At 53.8% G+C, this 18,913-nt stretch overlaps 1 protein-coding gene across 1 annotated transcript in view; it reads left to right on the top strand.

Moving 5' to 3' along the window:
- Positions 1-14,471, top strand: part of LOC111157126 (steroid sulfatase) — a 148,646-nt gene extending 134,175 nt beyond the window's left edge. Inside the window, exons 9-10 of the mRNA XM_022518368.1 lie at positions 2,590-2,711; positions 13,952-14,471. Coding sequence (XP_022374076.1) covers positions 2,590-2,711; positions 13,952-14,325 — 496 coding nt within the window. The 3' untranslated portion in view covers positions 14,326-14,471. The remainder of the gene's footprint in view (positions 1-2,589; positions 2,712-13,951) is intronic.
- Positions 14,472-18,913: the final 4,442 nt, after the last annotated feature.

Below are 18,913 nucleotides of genomic sequence, written 5' to 3'. Positions count from 1 at the left end.
AAAAATCAGTGCTTGAATGTTTGCTACCACTTTTGTGCGATGAAGACGGGAGAGTGACTTGATTCTCCTGTTTAATTTTGCTGCCCAGTCGCTAGGGAACTACAGAAGAGTAGGTGGTCGGAGTCCGGCAAATAAAACTACTTCCCCTGCGTTTTGGGGAGTAAAAGCTGGGACTCGTCCGGTACACACCGTCACATACAAGCAACCTTGCGTGATGTTTGACTTAGAGAGTTGCAGGATTACAAAGGGAAGTGTATTTTATGTTACAACCTTCTGGTTACTTGGGGTTTCCCTTCGTTTGGGAAAGATGCATGTACCTTCCCCCAAAAGTGTTTTCTTCGCTATTACTTTCTACATTGAAGAAATCACTTTATTTTCAATAACGTGCAGGTCACTCATGAACTTTGTGACCCAAGTTAACCTCTTTGCCAGTCCCCCCATGTCGTCTGTTTTCCGTTGCCCGACCCGCAAAGCTTTCCTTTGTCGTATGATCTGCAAATCTGAGAGCCGGCCGGGTACAGGCAAGGACATCCGTGCAGACGGTTCCCTGGTTCAGAGATAAGACAGAAGCCAGGGGGAAATGAGACTTACTGGAGCCCCAGGAACGTCCCCAAAACGCGCTCTTTGCTGTGACGGGAAGGTCGTCTCCGTGGTACCAAAGCTGACCGGAGGTTCTGAAATGCACAGATGCTTGGCCTCGTGACCGTTGTGGCACAGGAGCCCGCGGGGGAACATTCCTACCTCTCGCTCCACATGAAACAGCCTGTCCGAGGAACAGGCATGTCACAGAATCCGGCGGACGCTGTGGAGGCGTCCGTGCCGTTTCATAATGGGGCCCTGTGTGCCCGCGTGCTCTGAGAACTTGAACGTGTCGGGAGGAAATGCCAGTGAAGGGGACTCTGGAGAGGACACAGCGATGCTTCATGTCACGTCGAGAGAGCCTCGGCCACGGTCCCCCAGGTTGTGACGTCATGGGAACATTTCCGTGCGGGCAATGTCAGCGGTCGTGTGCTGTCTCTGGGTCACGGCCACGGCTCACTGTGACTCGCACACGCGGCTTAACAATCCCCAGGGTTCCAACGGCCCAGGCGCCCCTTGAAAGTTGAACACGTGCAGTGTCCCTCTCCATTTTGTATGGCAGAAATGAGCCCCGTATTGACAGGCCATATTTCTGTCGCTCTTGTCCACAGTGGCTTTCCGTGGTCGTGTGATTTGTGGCCCACTTCTAGGGAGGAGTACGTACGGTGTAGGATATTAAAAAAATGAGCTGTAGGTCTACATCCAAAGAACAAGGACATAGAGGTAGAGACCGTGTCCAGGAGATGAAGAAGACAGTCCGTCCTGAGTGGTCCTGGACAGGCTCTCCATGTGAGGTGGTGGTCCCAGGAGGGGGTGGGGGTTGCAGTCCTCTGTCCCCTCCTCTGGGTCACTGTTTATCTCCCGGGGTTCTCCCCTTCAGACACTTAACACCGGCTCACTCTCGGGCAAGTACTCAGTCTTGCATATTCATACGGACGGGCTCTTTCTTGAAAGGGATTTGAAAGGACCAAAGCACCATGACTGCCGTTTTGGGACAGAAAGAACATTTCGGAGAGCAAGCCGGTTCTCAACAGAAGCGTGTTTCTGCTTTGCTTCCATCTCCTCCTCTCATGGCGAACGGGAGCGCCACGGGAAGGGGGCCAAGGGGGCCTTTTGTTCTTATTTTTAACTCACGATAATAGAATATTTTCAGTCCGTGGGCTGCTGCAGAGCTCGTGATTAATAACGAGGGATGGGGCCAGAGAAGTGCTACTCAACGGGGCTGGAATTCTAGGACGGGGGTTTTAGGGACTCCAGTGTATTTAAACCTCACACAACGCTAACCCCAATGGTATAGCCCAGTCTGCCTTCTAGTTTCTAAATTCCTCACGATAAGGGGTTACAGGAGATGGCTTTTTTTTTTTTTTAAGATTTTATTTTTTATTTATTTGACAGAGATCACAAGCAGGCAGAGAGGCAGGCAGAGAGAGAGGAAGGGAAGCAGGCTCCCTGCTTCACAGAAAGCCCGATGTGGGGCTCGATCCCAGGACTCTGGGATCATGACCTGAGCCGAAGGCAGAGGCTTTGACCCGCTGAGCCACCCAGGTGCCCCGAGATGGCGTGTTTTTAATCAGAGGAAGAGAACCGTCAGGGGAATCCAGCTCTTTCCAAATCGCTCTCTGTGCCTCGTTTCGACGATGGGGCCTGGTGCTATCAATGACTTGGGTTGGTCTAGTGGCTGGTTACGTGTGTTTCCCTCAAGGCCGGTCCCAATCCCATGACCTCGGGTAAGTCGTGTACGCTTTCTGGTTGACGTTACGTGAACTCATCGCCCCAGGATGACAATGGTCCCAGCGCATGGTGCAGGATTAAAGGAGTTTTTACGAGACCGGAATTGGCCCAGTGGGGTTGCATATGGCGCCTGAGAGGGGTCCGTGGGTGCTCTTTGTGCTAACGAGGAGACTGACTCATGCTGTCACGTATGGGAAGGATCACTCAAAGGTTGGGATGATTGAGTCCAAGAACGATGTGGCCGTTTCCCAGCTGATGCCTCCCTGGTTTGTCCCGCAGGATCATCGACGGACGGGACCTGATGCCGCTGCTTCAGGGGAAGACCCAACACTCCGATCATGAGTTTCTCTTCCATTACTGCAACTTCTACTTAAACGCTGTGCGCTGGCGCCCTCGGAACAGTGAGTAAAACACGCCTTTCCGTGCTTCTAAGACGTCCGCCATCGGTGCTGTGCAGGGAGATGGGATGGCGAGAGCTCTTTGCCCTGGAGAGGCCAGGGAACGCCTCCATGGGTCACGGTGCTTTGCCTTGAGCTCCTCCTTCTGTCTTCTGTTGTTCCTTCTGGTCCTGCCACTCTCCAGGCACTACGTCAGCGGACCCTGGCCCTGACCCGTGAGTGGCTCTTCCTCCCAGGCTGAGGAGGGCCAGGTTGCCACTGGGCATGGCGGCCCCATCCTTCATGGCCCGCTGGCTGGCTGCCTGCCCAGCTTCTAGCCCGCAGGACGTGGTCCTTCTCAGGCTGACGTGCAGCGAAACCGGCACCTCTGCTCTCGGGGGCACGTGCTTTGTGTGTGTGCATTGTCTGCTTGGAAGGACTCCCCTTCTCTTGCATTTCGGGGAAAGCTCAGCAGCTTCGCAGCGCCCGTCTCCCAGTGCCTGCTGCAATACAGGCCGTGCCCGCCGTCTAGTGCTTTGTGCCTTCCTGGAGCTTTGCACTGTCCTGCGGAATGGCCCGTAGATGTGTGCGCAGCTCTCTCCCAAGTCTCGGCCGTGCTGGGGCAGGAGCTGGATTCAGACCTTGCACACTCAGTCCAGATGCCTCCGTGTCCTCGTATGTCCCCCACTGGGTGTCCTTTGCGCCGTGCGCTCGGCCTGAATTGGCATGGAGCCTGGGATTCCGCTCCCACTTTGGGAGTTGTGTTGGTCATGGGCGTGAAGGAACAGAGGCAGCTGGGCGGTTGTCCTCGCTGTAGGGATAGGGTTTCGTTTTTCTTTTTGTTTTTTTTTGTTTTTTTTTTCTTTCCCGGGTCTTTAAACTTAGAATCGCAGTGCTGCTCAGATCGCCACGAGGCCCGGGCGCTTGTGGAAAACGGTTTCTGCCAGCGCTGCCCGTGCAGCAGGCGCCTGTCGAGGACGGTCTCTCTGTTTCCTCTTCAGACGTGGAGAAGGACTCCCCTTCTCGGCCTTGTGCTTTGGGTTCTGCTGCGGGAGGCTGGCTCTGCTGGACCTCCCACCCAAGGGCTCCCCGTTGAACTCGGGGTAACGTTCGTGCTGCTTTTCCACACCCCCAGTCCCCGCCGCGCACTCCGCCCATCTGCCGCGGGCTGGTTTCAAGAACAGCCTCGCCGCTCAGATGAAAGTGGAAAATTTCAGCCGTCGCGTTCGCCGCAGGTACCCGAGCAGGCTGACGAGTTTCTGCCTGAAACCCGGGCGGCTTCCGTGCACGGTTCCCCAGCAGACAAATAGGACAGAAGCGTGAGTTCAGGGTTTCCGGCCAGGAGCGTTCTGTTCACTGATCTCGCCAGTGAGTCTCTCGTTCCAGACATCCGTAGGGATGCGCTCTCTAGTTCACATGGATGGAAACGGTCAGCGTAGCCGGCGAAGGCCTGGGGCGCGGGTCCTCCTTCCCAGTCGTGTTTATAGGGAGTCTCGAAGCACAGGAGGAGGTTTCTGGGACTCCTGGCTGGTGAAAGGAATGTGGTAGCCTGTCCCGAACCTCACAGAACTGCACTTCCCTAAAGCCGGCACCCCGCCCCGCACCGCCATCGCCCGCGGTCGGAGGAGCCGGAAGGAATATATGGGTTCAGGGGCTACAGACGCGCTCGCTGTGGAGGACAGACAGACACACAGAGACAGACAGAAAGTAGGAGTGCGTGAGAAAAACGAGACCCGGATTCCGACGGGCAGCTGGGATGAACTGTGCTGCTCAGACACGCCCCAGTGACATTTCCTTCCATTGTGTGACCCTTGAACGTCTGCTGCAGGAAAGGAGACAGGGCGGTGTTCTGGGGCTGGAGGCATCCCTGCAGCAAAGGGGTCTCGACGCACGGTGCGTGTCTATGCCCCTCTGTGACTCGCCTTTGACGTCGTAACGTCGCAACGGTGCTTGTTCATGATCACCACGGTCACTGTCTGTGGGGCTGTCTGCCCTAGTACATCGCCAATTTATTGGTTCTACAAATGCTTTTGAGCACCTACTAGGGGGTGCCGTCTGTGCTAGGACAAGTGTCCGTCAGTGAACAAAAGTGACCAGATACCGTGCCTTTGGCGGTTGCTCAAGGCCTGGACCATGATGCTCAGCCAGTGGGGTCAAGGGCTGGGCGTGCAGAGGTGCGTGGGGGAGGTGTGCCTGTCATCCACATGGACTTACCTGTCCACAGTATGGCGTGGCCTGATTGGCTGAGACCATCTCTGCGCTACTTGGGAAAGAGATTGCCGGTGACCATCATACTCTGTGCTGGGACACTGTCCCTGATTCGTAAAGATACGACAGGGGCCGCCTGAGCTCGCAATACTTCATTAGACAACAAAATGGGGGTGGGGGGAGGAAAGAAAAGAAAGGACGCCTGGGGGCTCCGTCAGTGAATTGTCTTGCTTTGGCTCAGGTCATGATCTCAGGGTCCCGGGGTCGAGTCTCCCTTGACTCTCCCCTCCCTGCTCATGCTCTGTTTCCTGTTCTCTCTGTCATATAAATAAATAAAATAAAAAATAAAAAAAAAAGGAAAAGAAAACAGAGATTTACGATCGGGATTGAGTCGCTGGTGGGAGCCAGCCCCCGCTCGGTCGGGCGTGCCCTTCAACCATCGCCGACTTCGAGTCTGTCCACATCGGGCATGTTGGCTCCACAGGATTCAGCGGACAGAGCAAATCCAGGCTCTGTGCCGCTCTCAGAGAGGACTGGCTCACCGGCAGGGGGAAATTAGACCCGAACGTGCGTGTTGTGAAGGTCCCGTGACCATTTGTCCTAATTAGTTAGAGGCCAGAGTGTTCCAGACGCATGAAGTACTTCTTTTCCAAACACTCTGAGCTACCATTCCGTTTCCACCCGTTTGAAACACGAATCCCTTGTAAGTGCTAGATACAGTGTCTTCTCTATAATTTAATAATTCCATAATTATCGTAACGTTATAATTTAGTTGTCTCAGCAAGTTGAGTGACATAATTTAATCATGAACTAGTATCATTACGCCCATTACAGTGGGAAAGAACTCACAAGCGCATTACGTAACATGCTTAAGTGTTTGTGCATTAAAATGGGGGAGTTGGAGTTAGAACGGACTGTTGGATGTGCATTGAAAGTCTTGGCTTTAGGTTTGGGCGTATGAATCAGTGCTATTAAAAATTCAGTATAATGACAGCTTGATTTTATGGGTAAAATTGATCTTACAAAGCAGGTACCTACTGAGCTCTGGGATTCTGTTACCGAATTTCAAGCTTGTGAACGCAGCATATGATGAAATAAATGCTCACGTGAATGTGGGAGAGCCCCCAGCCCAGCCAGTCTCGCAGAAACCCACGGGATGTGGTTATCCCGATGCTGAACCCAGAGGGCCTCACAAATCTAGCTATGTTTTCAGGACCTTTTTTTCTGTGATTTAAAAAAAAAAAAAAAAAGCTTCTGTAAAAAAATCAGAACAAAAATCCTGTAGGATAATACAATTCCTTCTCAAGAAATGTGTTCATACCCAACTCTTTAAAAGGTGCCTTCTTTCTAAAATACGGGATAAGGAAGGTTTATTCTTCTTTAATGATGTAATCTTGTTTATTATTAGGATTTGGGTAACGAATATGCAGATTTCGTTAACTCCTCTCTGTTTCCCATGCCTCTGCAAGACATAAGCAAGGTTTAAAATCCAAACAGCACGACGGTGGTTAAGGAAAGAAAAGTGCTTGCTTTGTGGACCAACTCAGTTTTCCACATTTTACAAGTTAGTTTTGCTCAAAACTAGATCCAAGAAAAGAGAGAATATCCACTAATGGCTACTTATGTCTTCATGACTTCATGGTTCCCCGGGGCTGTGGTTGGCTTTCGTCTCCGTTACTCATCCCGCTGGAAGCCCTTCCCCGTCTAATGGCCGAACATTGGATCTCAAGGGTTAGGACCCGGAGGGCCGAGGCTGTGGGACAGGGGCTGTGGCATTTTGCTGCTAGGACCTGCTACGGAAGTGCCCGTCCTTCAGCTGACCTTGAGCAGGCTAGGTCTTGCCCTCCGCCGAGACTCGCGTGGCCGGGGGACAGACGGCCACCCCTGGAGGGATGTGCGTGAGCCTCGGGCTTCCCATCCGGGGTGTGGGTCACGCATCCCTCGAGCTGTGCCTCTGCCGGCGCTCACGCACGTGCGGTTGTACGTGCCCCCCGAGTCCAGTCGGAGGGACAGCACGCGTGCGCTCCGCCGTGGCCGCATGGGCCCGATGGTGCCCCACAACACGGTGGCATCCGTTTTGGCAACCGGGGGCAGCCAGTGATGTACGAGGATGGAGGGGGCTCCCCGGAAATGACGAGACTGGAATTTCATGTAATTTATCTTACTAGCGCTCAGACTCCCAGGAATGGGTACCACTTCCCGTCTGTTCATTTCCTTTAATGGGAAAAAAAAGTCATAAATGGACTTTTCGTGTTCCTCCATGGAATCCAGTAAACGTATATTTTCATATGGCCTTTGTGTTCTCTTCTGTTAGACGCTATTAGACCGTTTTTAAAGTAGGCATCCAGGGGCGTCTGGCCGGCTCAGTCGGTGGCACGGGGGACTCTTGATCTCAGGGTCGTGAGTTCAAGCCCCACGTAGGGTGTAGCTAGGACTTAAAAATAAAGGCTTTAAAAAAGGCATCTTCTTTTCGACTAAAGATTTCATATGCCTGACCTAAGATTTCATTAGTATCATGGTTGAAAAAAGGGTCAGCCGTGACTTTCATTAATTTGGGGGTGCCTCACTGGCTCAGTCAGTAGAGCCCACAACGGTTGACCAACAGCGTTGTGAGGTCAAGCCCCACGTGGGGTATAGGGATTTTCTTGAAAATAAAATGTGGGGGGCGCCGGGGTAGCTCAGTCGTTTGGCGTCTGCCTTTGGCTCAGGTCATGATCTGAGTCAGGGTCCTGGGATCGAGCCCCACATGGGGCTCCTGCTTGGCGGGAAGCCTGCTTCTCCCTCCCTCTCCCCCTGCTTGTGTTTCCTCTCTCACTGTCTCTCTGTCAAAGAAATAAATATTTAAAATAAGACAAAATCTTTAAAAAAGAAATGGTCACGATACAAATTTCCCTTTTATAGAGACAGAATACATCAAAATTAGATTTTCTTTCTCAAATAGCAGGAAGGACAGTGTTTTGAATGTGCCAACACCTTCTTCCATCCAAGCAGGGAATGCGGCGTGTCCTCATCTGATGTCCTGTTTTCTGCCCTTTTCAGCCTGCACACTGGGTTCTCCCGTTTCACTGATGGTCTACACGGGTTTGCACGTCTCCTCTCTGTGTCCTCGACACGGGGCCTATCGCCGTGCTCTCAGGATGCCTGCTGACGTTAGGGCTGCCTCCTGGTTTGCTGCCCTGTGGTCCGGGACCTGCCATTTGCTACGGAGACCGTGTAGAGCCAAGCAGGGCACGTCCTATTTAACAAGTCTTTGGGTCTTTGTTGACTCTGCATGTGAGATGCAAAACTGTGTTTGTTGTAAGTGGTAACAGGCTCTGTTCTCCAGGCATCGTTCATTCTTGAAACTGGTCACCTTTTCCTCCTGGGGCCGTGGTCTGTCTTTTGAAAACAGACTTGCTAACGGTAGCCTTTGCATCTGTCTGTCAGACACACTCCTGCATGTTCACATCTGATACGTCTTCGACTCCTTATAGTTTACAGAGGTTTTGAGGACGTTCGTGTCAGGTTCATCCGTAGCAGGAAAACACAGAGGAACCGTAGCGTCCGTCGCAGGGGGCACTCCTTTGTCCATCTCGTGAGTGACACATTCAGGAGCACAGTCGATGCAGCCTCGGGTCACACACTCCAGGCTCCCCCTCCACCCTCCGGAAGGTGCAGCAGGTTTCTGTGTGCAGGGAGTGGTGGTGGTGTCCACCGAGGGGCCGCGGGTTCGAGAATGAGTGGGAACGATGAGAGGGAAAGAGTGCAGGTCAGTTTTCTCCCAAGGAGGATATGCAGACTGTCCCAAGTACATGCACAGGCCAGAAGGGGTTCACCCATCCACACCTGTTTTCAAAGGACACCTGGAGGTGGAGCCTTCCTGGGTATCCGCGTACCCACATAAGACCTGCTGGCTGTGGAAGGCTCAGAGGACAGGTAATAGTGTCTCCCACAGGGGTTCCTCTCATTTATAGCTGGGGAGACACAGGTGAGCAAGCCACGTAGTCGGCCTCTAGTAACTGAGTCGATGGCAAAGTTGGATCCGTGGCAACACCGTCTGTTTTGAGTCCGTCCCCACGTGATTGGGAACTTCTTTACCCGCCACAGTGAGCCTCTGATGCAGAGCTGGAGAGTGGGTGCTCCATGCTCTCCGGTCGCCTCCACATCTGCGGGTGTGGACTGTTTCCGGGCCTTTACGTGCTGTCGTACTCTGGTCTTCCCTTGATGGCTCCGTGGCAGACCCCCAGCCTGCCAGCTGCCCTCATGTCTGTCCCTCATGGCCCTCTACGGACAGGCTTTCCCGAAGGCACAGGTGGCTTGTGTTGGCCATGCCTGTCCCTCAGAAGTGCCCGTTGTTCAATGTCAAGAGATCCCAAGACAGACGTGTCCAAAGTGTCTGACGTCCTCGTTTCCGTCTTTGCCGTTAGCGAGACGCGCCCGGGGGAAGCAGCAGAATGCATTGGGGTTCCCGTGTGCCCACGCCGGCTCTCACGATGGCAGCCGGCTTCTTCCCTCGTTCTCTCCCGCCCTGGTCATCCTGTCATCTGTTGGCTTCCCCGACGAGTGCTGTGGGCCATGCAAGGAGGTAGGTGCCGGGCAGACAAGAGATGAGGGAGATGTCGTTGCCCGCTCAGAGAGCGAGGGACATGGCGAGACACATGGAGGGAGTCCACAGACAGCGGATGTGTCGTGAGCGCTGCTGGGCAGGACAGACACGCAGAGCACGTCCGCTGCGATTCGGCAGGCCTGCCGAGTGGGCATGGTGGGAGAGCCAGGAACGGTGAGGGCTTTCCACAGACAGAGGCAAAGAGCAGTAGGCAAGGCACTTAGCATGCCGCGGGCACCCACCTTGTGCCGGGGTTCACGCTTCTGCTCCCACTGACGTGTTGTTTCCACAGCGGAGGGCTAGTCAGAGGGAGTGTTCTGTGTTCTGACAATCAGCCCTCCGTCGGGGGAGCTGGGATTGCTGGAAATCCTGCCTGCGTTTGAAGCAGATGCTCTTAGCTCGAGCCCTGAGCTGCGTCCTCGTTCATGCTGCCGTTGTCGTGCGGGGTCCCAGCCCGGGAGCAGGCTCACCTGTGATGCATTTGTTCGGGGCTGTACCGTTCAGGGTCTGGGCTACCTCGGACGGGATGGGTGGGGGTGAGCCTGGGGATCAAGAGGACGAGGGGTGGGTCCACAGTGAGTGTGCACTGAGAAGACGCTGGTACCCCCAGGCGGCGTCCGGTGTCTGTCTGGGTCTAAGAAGGGAATAGGGGCATCGATGTAGGGTGGCTGGCCCAGGACAGGGGAGCAGACGGCGTGCTGCTGGAGGTGTATCCTGGAAGCAGGGAGGTCACCATGGGCTGGGGGCTGGGGGTGGGTTTGCAGACATAAGTAGATGGCATCCACGTTCTTGGAGGGGCAAGCCTGGGGTCCCGTGGGCATGAGTCCCCCGTGGTGTGAAAACAGAGTGTTCCTGAAGCAGTTCTTGAAGGACTTGAAGGTGGCCGTGTAGCAGGAAACCCCACCAGACCGAAAACCCGCAACGTCTGTGTGTGCCTTACGTTAGCGACACACGGGATCCTCCAAGCGTCCCGAATCCGTTTTCCCAGCACTAGCGCCTGGACGGTGTTCAGCACGGGAAGTCTGGGTCTGAGTGATAAAAGCCAGTGTCCCAAAGCCATTGACATCTAATTGTCTCTACTCGTTAGGAAATTTTAACGGGCGGGAGTGTCTTAAGACGTGTGACAGGGACGGGATTCAAGAGCAGAGGGAATCCACCGGGTCTCTCGCTTAGACAGAAACTTGATGTACCCCAGTTCACTCATACGTGGTCGTTACTGGGCACCTGGCTCTGTGTATCAAGGGGTTTTCACCCTCAAGGCGGTGTCACAGGGCAGGGACAGTGACCATCCACACCTTGTGGAAGCAGAGACTGCGCTTCCCAGGGAGCCGCGTCTGAACCCAGAACAGGGGCAGTCTCCCCAGGGTGCTGGTCGCTGCTACGGACCAACAGGGACCCTAACGTCAGTGACACGCACTTTGAAAGGTGCATTGGCGTCCATTACGCACAACAGAGTATCTTCTGAATGACGGTGAGCGAGGTGCCACTCAGTTCCCTTCCATTCTGGCTGTAAAATGGAACAATGGGTCATTGCAGCTCTGTTCTAAAGGAGTTGGACATCACGTTGGGGTAGACATATTTATCTGTTGCAGAGGCGGGGAGAACAGTCTTTCTTCAGAGTAGAGTGCAATTCTAACAATAGAAAAAATGTATTGTTTCTTAAAAGTCCCAGTATTTTCCTAGTATATGGAGAAATATAGGAAGGAATACATCATCAACATAATTTGGGGAGATGGGACAAAATATGGCTATCGGCAATGTAAGGGGACACCAGAGCCTACCTGGTTTATCACATGCCTGGGATGTCGTGGTTTCCTTAGCAATGAGAGGTCTGAAAATGTTGATTCCCGGTTCCCAGGGAAGGAGGAGTGGAACGAGGTCCATGTCCTGTGAGCCTACAGGCCATAAAGTATATTTCCACTGCTCGGAGTGGAGGAAATCCAAAATGGTCCAAGAAATGGCAGAGACAATAAGCCATGTTTTGGCAAAAATGCTTAAAATTCACATGAGACAGCAAAAAGGTGCATATCCCACAGAGTCTACCAAGCCAGCCAAGACTCAGAAAAACGGGTGCTTCGTTTTGCCCTTGTCCGAGCTGCGTAGCGATTCTCCCGCTGCTCCCGGGTGCGGATGTCCGGATTTCCCTGCCCAGCCTTTACGTCAGGGCTGTGGCTCACGAGCCGGCAAGCTGGGGCGGAGGCTGTCTTGACGGGAATCTGTGTGCGTGGCTTTCAAAGGCAACTGGGACATACGGGCCCTTGAAATGAATTTGTTCCAGGAGCCTGGTTTCTCTGGGGGCTTTTAAACACACGGAGGCTTGACTCAAATGTCAGGTTGGGAACACCACCGTGCAGATCAGCAGCAATGGGTGCAGGAGCCGAAGGGGCTTCCCGCAGGCTTCTGTCTGTGGCAGTCTTGGCCCTTGCTGGCCCCGACCAGGGATGGGCTCTCCCATACATGCAGCAGCGTGTATCGCCGGAAAGAATTCTAAGGGAAGTCGATCATACTTGGGAGGACACGGGGAAAAGAGGCGTTGATGGAGAGAAGGTTAAGGAAAGCCATGTGGGTTTTAAAAGTCTGCTGGAGAGGGTAGCCGTGCTCCAGGCACTGTGTGTGCAGGCCGGTGTGCGGACCGCCTGGGAGGTGGTACAGGTGTGACGTCCAGCCTCTCCCAGCATCCCCGAGGCCGAGCCTGCGGGCACCCGGAGACGGATTCCCTGTAACGTGTTCAGGCATGGCGCAGGCACACGGCGTGCCCTGTGCTTCCCGCGTGTCTCAGCTGTCCCTCCGAGCCACGGAGAGTCTCACATACCATTGCCTGGGTCTATCCGAGAGCAGGGCTTGCTGGGGGACGAAGCAGACACCCACCTGTCGTGGGTTAAGTGCATCCCCTCGGTTTCTTTCCTACTGGCAATGGCTGTCCACCAAGCAGGAACCCTTATATACGCAGAGTACAGAAATGCGTTAGCAGGTGCGTCTGGGATGCCGCACCGTGGGAACGACTTTGGGGCTGTTCGGAAAAGCCCTGTGAGGAAGATGCAAAGGGGGGCATTCCCGTTTGGCACGTGCTTGCTCCGCTCAGGGGCTGCTCATTCTGTTGCTGTCCGCCATGTTCTCCACACGCAGGAAGCTGTTTGCAGAGCCCCGTGAGAGGCTGTTTGCTGAGCACTCAGGTCCTCCCAAATGCCTAACATTCTGGAGTCAACCGGAACCGTTGTTGGTAAGGCAGGTTGTTCTTTAAAAAGGAAATTCAGTATTTGGTATAAGGGAACTTGGTATAAGGTATAAGGGAACACGGACTTGGTTTTCAAAGAGCTTAATTTTTAGGGACGCCTGGGTGGCTCCCTTGGTTAAGCATCCAGCTCCCGGTTTCTGCTCAGTCTGGAATTCAATGAGGTTCGGGAGTTCAAACCCCACATCGGGCTTTAAAAAAAGCAAACAAACATAAAACTTAATTTTTGAACAATATAATCATCCTACTGTGGGGTCCGTGAATTCTCCTCATTTGGCATTTTTAGCAGCTTTCCTAAAAAACAAGTTGCCCTAAAATTCCAGTTCTACGGTTTTTAGCAAAGTACGGAGCTCCGCACACGCAGTGCCAGTCTGGGAGGAGAACATTTCCTTTTTCCTCCTCCTCCCCGTTGGCCGTCCGTCCCCGTCCTCACTCAGAGGCCCCCTGAGTCCTGGATTGGCTGCTTTTAGGCTCTGTTAGGGCAGAAAAAGTAAAATGTTCCCTGAGGTCTTAGCAAGAGTAAGACTGAGTGTGAGTCCGAGCATGTGCGTGTGTCTGCGTATGCGTGTGTCTGTCTGCGTGTGCGTGCACTTCTCGCGTCTCTCGTGCACGTCAGCCACGAGTCTCCCTCTTCCGGAAGGTCCTGTCCGTTTTCCACAGAAGCAGAGGCCACAGGTTGAGAGGGTCGGGGAGCAGACGGAGGTCGAGCTGCGAGCTTATCGTCTGTTGGTCTGTGTGTGTGTGTGTGTGTCGGTCAAGCGTCTGGTCTGCAGCTCCACGCTGTAAAGTCTGCGACCCCGGAACACCGATGCTGGCTGAGCTCCCCGTGCAAACACCGCATAGGCTTTGTCTTCTCTCTCCTGCACAGCATCGCCTAGGACCTTGGGGGTCGGGGAAGAGGAGGAGGAGGGAGAGACAGGCGGGAAGGCAAAGAGAGAGAAGGGTCTTCTCCTTGAGAAGAAGACGCCTTGGCGAGCGTGTGTGAGTGTGCCTGGTAGAGGCTGTCGTTCTGCCGCTGCTACGGCCCGCCCCGTCCTAACTGCATGCTCCTGCGTGGTTTGTCTGAGCGCTGGCTCTTCTTCGGAGCGGTCGGGACGAGCCCTCCGTCCGTCCGTCCGTCGCTCTGCTAACTGAGGCTTTGCTTTCCGGAAGGAAGCCCCCGGCCGTCTTCCTTCCCCTCTGCGGGGACGCTCAGGATGCCTCCCGGCCCGTGCCAACCTGTGTCCTTGTGCACCGCAGGCACGTCCGTCTGGAAGGCCTTCTTCTTCACACCCAAATTCAGCCCCGAGGGCGCCAACGGCTGCTTCTCCACACACGTGTGTTTCTGCCACGGCCACTTTGTGACCCCGCACCACCCGCCGCTGCTCTTCGACCTGTCCAGGGACCCCCGGGAGAGAAACCCGCTGTCGCCGGCCATGGAGCCCCGCTACCAGGAGATCATCGACACCATGCGGCGGGCCGCGGAGCGCCACGCCGAGACCCTGCAGGAGGTCCCCAACCAGCTGTCCCTGGGCAACGTCATGTGGAAGCCGTGGCTGCAGATGTGCTGCTCAGCCTCCGGGCTGTCCTGCCAGTGTGACCGGGAGACGGCGGCCCGGAGGGCGAGCCGCTAGGTGCCCATCAAGGGGACGCGACAGAGGCTCGGTGCCCGCCCCGCCTCCTGCCTTGTGCACGCTCACGGGGGTGGGCCAGGGGAGAGCCGGCCCTGTCGGCACCTCACACTGGGAACCTCTCTCCATCTCACCACCCAACGGCTCCATCGAGAGCCCCCTCGTTACCCCAGGGGGGGCATCAAAGTCTACGGGACCTGCAGGGAAACATGCCAGAGCTGGGGCTTCCGTGGCCAAAATTCTAAGTCCTGTAAGCGTGGGAGGGTTAGGCATGTAGGAAGGAGCAGAAGGAATCACACTGATGCCTCTGCAAATGCAGGACTCTTGGCATAAGGGGCCATGATCCCTTGATGCCATGAGGGGCGTGGGCCGCCATACTTCCCCTGGCCCGCCGCTATAAAGGAGCATAGCATTTAAAAAGCCGCTACAAAATCTGAATACATGGAACTTAGAATGACTAAGGGGCCTTCTTCTTCACCAGTAATGGATGCCATGCATTACAGATTGGTTTGGAAGGCCGTCGCCGTCAGTGTTACGTAGAGCACATAGGAGAAACTATCCATGATCGATGTATCTACAGACACACAGTTTATGTCCTTCTTCCGGAAGTCAGAAATATTTAAACCATAAAACTAGAAGCTTCACGCTATGTAGGTAAAAGGGAGAGAGGCTCACAGATACACTTTCTTCGGGCAGCACACTTTTTTTGGTGAAATCCTTTGGGAACCAGAATCTCCAAACAGTGTGTCCTGAGTGGATTTCCGTTGAGTCCCTTATAGTGTTATATCTGGGTTTTACTGTTTCTTTGGCGAATGGACTGTGTCGGAGAAAGGCTACCTCGGGGACACGGTCGCACGAGGAATCCCTCCCGGTGCGGTGTGGAATTACCGGCCTGGGAAGTGGACTGCTGGGCGGGGAGGACTTGTAAGCACTTTGTGACCCGCACACAATATCGGGATAGCTTTAGTTCTTGCAGAATTTGCTAAGACCGCAGTAGCTCGTCTCAGAACCTTTGTTTGACGCTGGTGTGATGTGGTAAGAAACACGTGTGCCTTCTGTCTTCAGTGAGGTGTACAGTTTTGTTCTAATCCTGCTTCTTCTGACGTCGGCAGTGCAGGACAGGACATCGGCTGGCCACGGGCAAGGTGGGTGGGCACGGCTCCATGGGCAGAAAGTCCTGAGTCAGCCCCCCCAACCCCCATGGAGGAGAGGACACACCTGAGTACAAGACGCTCCTGGCCGTCGATCAGATACCAGACCTCCTCCAACAGGATCATGCGAGCCTTCCCGGTCCGTGGAGAGGAGCTGCCGTTCCCGTGCCTGTCCCATTCCTCTCTGTAGTGCACGTGTTTGCTCCGTTCCGGGAGATGGCAGACAGCTGGAAACCTGGACCTCCGCCCCCGTGGCCGTGTGGACACAGTGTATGTTCTCAGGCACTCTGACCACGGGCCACAGGTCTCTCTATGTGTCCCCCACCCCAGGAGAACTTCCAAGATCCGACAGTATTCCTGCGGTCCCTCTTGAGGTCTGTGATTTCACATTTCACACCTTTCTTTGCTTTCTCTTACAATCGACAAGGGATCTCCTTTGCCTCCCCTCCCCGGGAAGGGTTGAAACTTGGCAAGCAAACAGGTGTCTTGCTTTTTGTGGGGATTTCCAGCTCCAGAAATTGCCGGGATTCTATCCTCTTGCTTGGCTGGTGTTGCTATGCCAAAACTATTTAAAACCACTGTTATGGACTTTTGTTTTACGCTGATCGTGTTTATTTAAAGTTAGCGCCCTCAAGGCAAGTGGCCTTCTAGACAGCACTTCTGGGGGTGGGGCTGTGTGTTCAGGATTGAGTGAGAGGACGCACTTTTGTAGATTCTGTGACTACGTACGTGTGTAAAGACTTGTTCCGTCTGTACAATGTGAGCAGCCAATGAAGGACACATATACCTCTAGAAATAAAATCAGCTTTAAAGTATTTGCCTCAAGGGATGCCCAGGCGCCTCCGTGGGCTCAGCGTCTGCCTTCAGCTCAGGTCGTGATCCCGGGGTCCTGGGTTCAAGCCTCCCGTCGGGGAGCCTGCTCAATGGAGAGCCTGCTTCTCCCGCTGCCCGCCATTCTCCCTGCTTCTGTGCTGTGTCTTTCTCTCAAAGAAATAAATAAAAATCTTTAAAAAAAAATTGCCTCAAAGTAGCATAGATGACTGTCTGGAATCAGGGTATTGGAAGATCCGGTGTGTACATGATAAGCGTCATTCCGAGGTGTCAGTCCACTTGCCCTGTGGAAGTTTGGCTTGGAATGCACAGCAGGAAATTGGAGTTCTATTTTCAGCAGACGCCTAGCAAACCTCTTTTATGACCTAGTTTGTGTTCCTTTTACGAGGTTGTATGAGCTTCTTGTTTTCAGCGTATCTCACGGGTATGACCAGTTGAGGTGTATGTCCCAGGCTTACTGGGTTTTGGAGCTTTAAATGAATTCTTTTCAAAGAAAACCTATTGGGGCGCCCGGGTGGCTCAGTGGGTTAAAGCCTCTGCCTTTGGCTCAGGTCATGATCCCAGGGTCCTGGGATGGAGCCCCACATCGGACTCCCTGCTCAGCGGGAAGCCTGCTTCTCCCTCTCCCACTCCCCCTGCTTGTGTTCCCTCTCTTGCTGTGTCTCTCTGTGTCAAATAAATAAAATCTTTAAAAAATAAAAAATAAAATAAATAAAAGAAAGCCTCTCTATGTGTCGCATGTCACAGAGCTGATGTGCCAAGCAAACAGGAACGTACGGACGGGACTCATTTCCCAAGGCCTGTAACCATGCCTGAAAAGCTGAGTCCCAGGCAACGGTGGCAGTCAGCTTCCAAGAAATTGGAATTGGAAATTCCAGAAATTGGATTGCCCTGGAGGACGTACAGCGGAGAGCCGGGAGAAGGTGCGGGGAAAGGACGTGGTCCGTGTCTGGGAGACGCTCTCTGTAATGACACACCTTCTTAAGGTTTCTGAAAAACCTCATTACAGGGTCCATGCGAACTTAAAATAAAATTTTCCTTGACAACGAAACATGCTTTGCTTTCTCACGTGACTCAACGCAGCAAGTATGTGGGGGCTTTGCTGTGTGGCACAACGGGGCGGGCTGCACGGTTCTGTTGGAGCAGTCCTGATCCCTCAGCCGCAGGGAGGGGGGCCTAGTGCAGAGCCGGGCAAGAAACAGACCAGCCCCTCCCCTCTGATCAGGCGGGTGCATCGCCTCGGGCCTCTTCGGGGAATGTGGAAAGTTCCCTAATTCCTTTTAAAATCAGAAGGAAGAGGATGGAGCTTGAGGATGGATGATCTCACGCACTTGTGTGCCGACACAGTCGTAAGAAAGGAATCTGGGTGTGTTTCCACAGGTTTTAGGTTTGCACGCAACACATCATTATCTTAAAACGGATTTACTATGTTTTCCCTCCACGGGCACGTCAGTCTCGAGTGGGCCCATATGTGGGGGACACACCTCTCATGCTCATGAGACATTGGCAGCCGCGAAGTCTACAGAGTCGAAAGGCCACAAGGGAGAAGGTTGGTCTGTGCGGTTGGGTACCGGGACGGGATGCCCTCGGAACACCGGAGCGGCGTCAGGATAAGGCACGGCAGCGGAAAGAAGGATGGGCAAGCAGCGCGGGCACAGGGGGCGTAGGTGGGCTCCCCTGTGACCCAGCACTTCTGCACAAATGCCAACACGGGTCCTGCGGGAGAGGCCAGTGTGGGCGATGTGTGGGGACTTGTAGACGCTCCCCACTGGCTCACGCCTCATCACATGGTTGTTAGCCCTCCAAGAATGTGCCGTGGGATGTCAATGCTGGCTCCCTCCAGGACACCTACAGGGGGCCCGAGTGGGGGACTCTAGGGTCCTGGCCATCCTTCGGGATCCTTGGGGTCCCGGTACCACAAACTTCCGTGCCGCTAACGCTAGCTCCAGCAAACATCACTGAATACCATTGGAGCTCGGTTTACTGGGCTCCCAATAAAACAATCGTCGTAATGTGCCAGAATTTAACAGCATCAAATATTATGTTAAGGGACCCCTTTCAATTAAGGAAATGCCAGCCCTCCTACTTCGGGTAGTTACCAACACTTTGAACGTGACGCTCACACAAGGGAGACATCGTTCTCCTAGTGATGTATCCGTTTCCTAAGAAGAAAATAGCATCTTGGAGACCCTTAGATGTTTGCCCTACAGCCCTACAGAGGTTCCATGACTCGTGAGGGTCATATGTTCTGAACGGTTTGCAGGGAAGCCCTGTTTAGCTTACGCAGCAAATACACCCCATCCTCCCAGAGGCAGACTGCACAATGCTGGGGTTGGCTTTACCTGGTATGCAACCCTTCAACTTTCGTACCAAAGCCTGGGTTGAAAAATTGGCCTCATGGATCACGTGAGGCTCTCAGGTTACAAACCCTATCGTCTACGGCGGTGTTTTCCTAAAGGCAAAATCTCCAGTGGCTGCATTTTTACAACGACGCACTTTGAGTTGACTATGAAAAGGTGTTTTGTCTTAAATTGAACACAGTGTGCGAGATTAAGTACGTAAAATGCCGTATTTACAAAGACAGGCCGTGTTCCCGTCTCTGTCATTAC

This window comes from Enhydra lutris, unplaced genomic scaffold (assembly GCF_002288905.1).
Source record: "Enhydra lutris kenyoni isolate GAN:26980312 unplaced genomic scaffold, ASM228890v2 scaffoldscaffold52, whole genome shotgun sequence".
In the NCBI taxonomy this organism is placed as follows: Eukaryota; Metazoa; Chordata; class Mammalia; order Carnivora; family Mustelidae; genus Enhydra; species Enhydra lutris.
Note: the sequence above shows the minus strand (reverse complement) of the source record. Positions and strands in the feature narration are given on the sequence as shown.